The sequence below is a fragment of the Brassica napus genome, chromosome A1 (genome assembly GCF_020379485.1).
Source record: "Brassica napus cultivar Da-Ae chromosome A1, Da-Ae, whole genome shotgun sequence".
Lineage (NCBI taxonomy): Eukaryota > Viridiplantae > Streptophyta > Magnoliopsida > Brassicales > Brassicaceae > Brassica > Brassica napus.
The window spans coordinates 15,324,246-15,331,553 of record NC_063434.1 but is presented as its reverse complement, the minus strand read 5'-3'; the positions used below and the strand labels follow the sequence as shown (position 1 = coordinate 15,331,553).

General features: G+C 34.8%; 1 protein-coding gene across 6 annotated transcripts; it reads right to left on the bottom strand.

Moving 5' to 3' along the window:
- Nucleotides 1-3,755: 3,755 nt before the first annotated feature.
- Nucleotides 3,756-6,038, bottom strand: LOC106406255 (zinc finger protein BALDIBIS-like). Of its 6 annotated transcripts, none has more exons than XM_048743226.1 (4): nt 5,702-6,038; nt 5,138-5,531; nt 4,207-4,979; nt 3,756-4,108 (listed from the first exon to the last, which is right to left on the bottom strand). In XM_048743226.1, exons 1-4 carry the CDS (start codon nt 5,844-5,846, stop codon nt 4,092-4,094), a joined length of 1,329 nt encoding a protein of 442 aa, XP_048599183.1. In that variant the 5' UTR covers nt 5,847-6,038; the 3' UTR covers nt 3,756-4,091. The 6 variants fall into 6 exon arrangements, with proteins under 6 accessions (XP_048599183.1, XP_048599164.1, XP_048599170.1 ...); XM_048743207.1 differs by having other exon boundaries at nt 4,166-4,979; nt 5,138-5,537; nt 5,702-6,037; XM_048743213.1 differs by having other exon boundaries at nt 4,192-4,979; nt 5,138-5,537; nt 5,702-6,037.
- Between the last annotated feature and the right edge of the window lie 1,270 nt (nt 6,039-7,308).

The following is a 7,308-nucleotide window of genomic DNA, read 5'->3' as shown; positions in this document are numbered from 1 at the left end:
AGTTCGTCGGAATGTCGTCGGTATAGTGCGACGAATTACCGAGGACATGTGTTTTTAAAATGTCCTCGGTTATTCGTCGCACTGTACCGACGACATTCCGACGAACTCTGTTAGTTCGTCGGAATGTCGTCGGTATAATGCGACGAATTACCGAGGACATGTGTTTTTAAAACATTTCCAACATAAAAATCTATAAATTTATATGCCAAAACTATGAAAATAATACATAATAAGTGTTTAGTATAGTATTAGATCGCAACCGTTCAAATATAACAATTCATAAAAATATTTATGTACGCATATCACATGTTTTCATAACATCTCATCTTAACACTCATATACTTATACAATCATATTCATCTAATCTTACACTACAAAAAATGTTGTTGTATAAATTCGTGTTATAAAAACATTTCTACTGTTAAATCTGTATGAAAATACTATATATATTATCAAAGATTTGGATTTTGCTTTTAGAAACTTGTAACCAACCCTTAAACACTAAGTCGTCGGTATTCCGTCCGAAAGAGTCGTCAGTATTCCGTCGGAATATACTGACGAACTTAGTTCCGTCGGAATTGTAATTTACCCGGGAAAACCAAACCGCGTGAAATTTTCGCGAACCGCCAATTGGTATATATTTAATGATACCGACGGAATACTGACGAACCCGTGTCCGTCGGAATTGTTAAATATAATTACCCATCTTCTTCCTTCTTCGTTATTTCCGCCTCCGGCTCTCTCTCAATTCTCTCCGCGATTTCTCTCCCTTTCACGGCGATTCCGGCCGTTCTCGAGCCCCCATCACCGGCGAATCATCTTCTCACCCTCATATCTCTTCCCCAAACCCCAAATCATGTAAGAATCATCCCAACCATGTTTTATCCCAATTTTTTAGGGTTTTGGAAGTTAGATCTCGGATTTTAGGTTGTTTGATTGAAAATTTTAGGATTGAATGGATAGTTTAGGATATATAAGTTAGGATTGTTGTTTGGATTGTTGTTTAAGTTTTTTTTTGGAATTATTTTGTGTTTTTGTTAAAATTCAAAACGTTTTACTGTTTTTAAAACGTTTTTTGATTTTTAAAAACGTTTTTCAAGTTTCCAATAATAAAATATGTATAATAAAACGTTTTTTAAAAATTTTAAAAATATTTAACAACATTTTTCTATAATTATAAAATTTTTATAATTTTATATACATATATATATATATAAATCATGTATAATAAAAAATTTTAAAATTTTTATAATTTTTTACAAATTTCCAGTAATAAACTATGTATAATAAAACGTTTTTTAAAAATTTTAAAAATATTTAACAACATTTTTCTATAATTATAAAAAATTTATAAATTTTTATAAGTTTCCAGTAATAATAAACTATGTATAATAAAAGGTTTAATTGTTTTTTTTAAACGTTTATAAAACCTTTTGTAAATATATAAATGAAAACATTAAAAATAGAAATGATTTGAAAAGATTTTTGATGTATTAATTTTTTTTTAGGTCCGAGGATGTACCCCGCCCCGCAGCCCGTCTTCGACGTAGTTCGGTGAGCAGTTCCCGTGCATCGGGATCGTCTCACGAACAAAACTCGGTTCCCGCTTATATTCCCGCTCCAGCTCCCGCTGCCCCTCCCGCTGCTGCTCAACAGGATCCGGGGTCATGCCAGTTGATCTATTGGTTCAACAACCAGGTCGAGAGCATCTCCCGGTTCTCCATCCCAACCCACGACGAGGACATAGCACTTGGTTAGTATTTTTTTTAATTTGTAGTATTATGTTTTTTTCCATTAATTAACTTGTTAACTAACTTGTATTTTTTTTAAAGGTTCACCAAGTCGAAAAATGGCATTAGCAGGAGCATCAACCAGATGATGTACTCCATGCTTCGTTTTGGATATTCAAAGTGGAGTGTGATTCCTTTCGAAGAACGAGAGTTGTGGTTTCGTCAGTTTGCGGTAAACTCTTCATTTTTTTAAAGTATTTACATTTTTTAAAATATATTTACTTATTAAATTATGTTTGTTTTGTAGCAAGAGTTCAACTGGCACTCCGATCTCACGGAAACAGTCCGTAAGAAATTCAACGAAAAAGCCATGGACTCTTATACGAAGCAGATAAACGCGTGGAAGACAGTTTGGCAGAAGAACAAGAGGCCACGGTTCATCAACGGGACGGTGTGGGAGCAGTTGATAGCTCATTGGGAGAAGGAAGAAACTGCAGAGACGTCTTCTAGGAACTCCAAGAACCGGAAGAGCGATCGTGGCGGGAAAGGTATGTATGTGCACAACCTCGGCGCTTGCTCTATGTCTACTAAGGAAGATGAACTTGTAAGTTTTTTTTAATTATTTATCTTTATATTTTTTAAATAAATATTTTATATATTCCTTGGCTAATAATGGCGGTTTTTTAGATCGAAGAAAATGACGGTAATCCCGTTGATCGTCTCCAACTCATTAAGGTGGCTCACACTAACAAGAAGACGGGTCAAATTCAGGATCCCGTGATCAAAGGTGTCGTTGATTTGGTGGAAGCTGAAATAGCAACTCAATCTCAGCCTCTCTCTGATGACGGCGATTCTACGGGAGCTTCAACCAACTTGTCCCTATTGCAAATAAATGAGATGGTTGAAAAGGTAATTTTTTTTATTAATATATTTTTTTTATAATGTCGATTACTAATTTGTCTATATTTACTAACTTTAAATATTTTTGTAGGCGGTTCCTAAAAGGAAAGGAGGCCGTTTAGTTGGGTTGGCCCGCCGTGCTTCTTCGTATCCGGCGTCTTCTTCGCAAGCTCCGTATGCCGATCCCATGATTCTCGAGGAGCTACATGACAAAGATGAACGGATTGGGGCATTGGAGGAGCAGAACACCACTATCCTTTCGGAGAATGCCACTATCCGTTCGGAGAATGCCACTATCCTTGCAGAGCTGGCATCCCAGAAGAAGTTCAACGCCGAGATAATGCAGAAGCTAGATCGTTTGATGTCTTCGAGTTCTTAGTTTTTTTCAGCTTTTTAAAACTGTATGAATGTTTTTTTTTTCGTTTTGCATGAATTTAAATTTTCTGAATGTTTTTTTTCTATTTCGGTTTGTATGAATTTAAATTCTATAATATTATTAGTTTTAAATTTCAGATTTTATTTATTTATTAATTAATTTTTCATATAAAAAATATATATAAAAATGCAAAATTAATTCGTATTAAAATTGACATTTTCCGACGAACAAAGGCCTCGGTAAGTACCGACGGATTATGATTCGTCGGTAAATACCGACGAACTAGTATTCGTCGGAAAATACCGACGAATGATGAGTCGTCGGAATTTACCGACGAATAATAGTCCGTCGGTATTTACCGATGTATAATAGTCCGTCGGTATTTACCGACGAATCATAGTCCGTCGGTATTTTCCGACGAATACTAGTTCGTCGGAATCTTCGGAGGATCCGTCTCTGTCGGTATATAGTTTTTCCGATGAACTCTAGTCTCGTGTGTCCGCATCGGAATATTGTCGGAAGTTCGTCAGAATGTCATTTCTCGGTATTCGTCAGAAAGTCGTCGGAAGTTCTGACGAAATTCCGACGAATTCTTTTTTTCCGACGAAATGATACCGACGAACTCCTTCGTCAGAAATTCGTCGGAATAGGCCTTTTCCGACGAATTTCCGACGATTTTGGCCATCAGAATCCCCCTGTTTTCTTGTAGTGTTTATGGTAAAAAAAAAACCAGAAAAAAAGAGTAACAATTACCTAAAGTTTTTTCAAAAAATAAAAACCCTACCTGAAGTCTTTCCATAACCGACACACACTTGTCCTCGTTTGTTTTAGTCTTTCACTATTAAAATCATGAAATAATTACAAGAAAGAAAGAAAAAAGAAGAATACGAAAAGACATAGCGTATGGTTTGTTGTGCATGCATGCAGGGAGTGGACCCAAATAGCCATCTTCGTCAAGTTAGAGGACCCAGTCTGCAGCACCGAGTTGACCCAGGGATTCGCTCCGATTCAGATAATCAGATAGTAATCTTTCATTATTTTCTTTCTTTGTACTGCTGTACTTGATTGTCCATTCGTCATTTGGATTACATAGTTTGTGTTTCTGCATTTAAAAAATATCATAATCTTTTCTATATATTCATAAAGAAATATAACATACTGTGATTCATTCTGCCGTTGGTGTACCGGCCGTTGCTGTACCGGCAGTTGGTTTAACGTCGGTTGTGGCCGGCTGAGTCATGTTGGGAAGATTATGGTTGACCATCAATAATGGCCAAGGACGGTTTTGACTTCCCACACCAAGAAAGTCTCTTGTGAAGCCTCTTTCATCAACTTCCTTAGTTTTGATATCATTCTCTGTATGTTTGTTGTTGAAGATGGAGGAAGTCATTTGACCAAAAGCCGTGCTATTGTTGGAGCTTGATTCTGATCTCTTTGATCCCATTTGAGCGGCCTTCTGTAGTAGTGCCGTGGCTGACATGGATGGTATTACTTGCCCACCGCTTTGATCATAATTGGTGCTTGAGTCCGAAGAGAACAAATAACCACTACGAATAATTCCCTTCTTAGTGTCCTGATCTTCTTGATTATTGGAGATTCCCCTTTGTAGAATGTTTCTGTTGTTGTTTTCGTTGAGAAGCCACTGATGAGATGATTGTCCTTGTAAATGCCATAGATTTTGAAGCGAATCGGACGCACTATGAGGTGATGGCAATGATGAGGAGGCAAAAACGTTGGCTGGTAAGGAAACCTGATTGGCGAAGGCTTGTCCCATGAAGCCATTAGTGTTGTAGCGATTAATATTGATACCGGATTGCTGATGATTTAGTTTGACGTTTCCAAGGTTGACTTCTGCATCCGGGGCATTGTTCAAATATGGAGCTGCTGTTGCGGCTGGTGGAACTGAGGCGAATCTAGAACTCTCTTCTGCTAAAGCGTCACAAAATGCTCTATGTGTGATGAAACTATCTTTCCTGTTTCAATTCATTCATCAAAGAAACTAAATCAACAATTGTTATATATATATATGTGACCAGATATTTTCTGTCGAAGCTAATACTAATCATTCGGTTTGCATAGAGTTATAGAGGCAACCAGAGTGTTATATTTCAGAAATGTATTGCAATATTACCTGGAAAAGAGGGTACCACAGTCACATCTGTACTCTCTGGTACCACAAATCTTGCTATGAGCTTTCCAATCGGACATGACAGCATATTTTTTGGAACATTTGTCGCATTTCCACTTCTTTTCTCCATGTTTCCTGCTGAAATGCTTCTTGATTCCAGTCAAGTCCCCGAGGGCTCGAGCCGGGTCGTGGTGTACGCATGCCTTCTCGGGACAGATGTACACTTTCTTTTTCACTTGCTCCTTGTTTGTCCTTTGCTTTAGCTTCCATGGAAGATTATGACCTCTCCGGTGAAGCTGAAGGTTTTGGTCTCTCTTAAACCCTTTGTTGCAGACCTCGCATATGAATCGGTTCGTAGCCATGAGCGAGTTTGGCGATAGAGCGATGACTTCTGCATCTGGATCTTTTTGTTTTTTAATATATACCAAAAGAGCCAGGAATGGGAAAAAAAAGAGAATAATTATAAGGAACTAGAGTATTGTACCATACTGAAACAAATAAAAATAAATATCAAGAAACAAATCAGTATAAAATGAAAAGTCCAAGATTTGGATTGACTATACATGCCTGGATTTCCCGGGAGATTTCTTTTCCTTTTGTTTGAGTTTGAGGAAGTAGGATTAGGGTTAGGGTTAAGATTTGGGGTGATCTGTTCTTGGTGAAGAACATAACTGGGGAATGAGAGGTGATGATGATCATCTGGTATCATCATGTTGGTTTAGTGAGATGGACGAGAGACACAGAACGAGGAAGAGAGAGTTTCGAAGTAAGAATACAAAACAGTTGGACACATATATATCTAGAAACACTCTTTAATTTGTCTCACAGTTCTCTACTAAATCAAGTAAAAATTTTGAGAGCAAGAAGACAGAGAGGGTTACGAAGAAGAAAACAAGTAAGAATGTAAATAATAATACTTTCAAATAGGATATATATAGAGGCCAGTTTAAGAATACTAATACACCAAATTGCCAGATATATAATTTGAAGCTAAGAATGATAAATATTAAGCCCTTTTTATAATAAATATTTAATTTTGTAAGTTCAAAACTACAGTATAAATTAATATTCGATAAATTAATAATCTCTATAAATTAATAGATTTTGCCGGTTCCAACTTGGGTCAGTTCAAAATTTGACATCGATAAAATAGTAAGATAATAATTTTTTAGAAAATTCTATGTAAATATATGGTTCCATTAAAATTATAAATTAATAATTTATACATATACATATTTTATATAAGTAAGAATCTATTATTATATTGTTTATTTTATATTCACAATGGAATTATTTTTATAGTTTCTTAAAACTTAATATATTTTGGATGAGATTTAATAATATTATATCTAAAACCACATTTAAGTTCTATGCAATATATATTATACACACCAAATAATATGATTAAATTAATATTAATGTCAAATTTAAAAAAAAATAACACTTAATTTCTATACACTAAAATCAAATATTTTTCTTATCTTAGAATAAATCTATCTTAAAATGAAAATTCTAAATTAATATTTCTATAAATTAATAAAATTTTAAAGTCCCAACATTATTAATTTATAGAGGTTTTACTGTACATATATATATGTTAATACGGTTGTTGTAGAGTACACAAGAATTTCAAATATTGTTTAACGAACGTTTTACACTTATTCTCGTAATATAAATTCCACAAGTTTCAAAAAATTACCAGAAGATAATTCATTTCTTTGATAGATTAAAAAAATGGGAAGGCCATATTTTCCAAGAAAGTTTCATAAAGGGTTTTCTCTTTTTCTTGGGGGCGTCGGTACAATTTCTAATAAATATAATTTTGTTTTTATTATTTTGATAGTAAGCTTTTGGGCTGTAGCAAATAGTCCTGTAGGATACGACCAAAAAGAAAGCTGGCAAAGAGGGAATCTCTCTCTCTTCACACACGACTGTTCTCTCTTACAAGTCGGTCAGCGATAGACTCAAACTGGACCACACTCCATCTCTAAATCTCTCTATATTCTTTTTTTTTTTTTTGTAAAACAATCTCTCTATATTCTTAACGTAAGTATTTAAGTATATATTTTATGTTGAAAAGTATAAAGCATATATACAAGAAAACATATAAATATATGTCTAGAGCTGTGGTATATAAATTGACCAAAAAAAAAGCTCTGGTATATAATTTACTT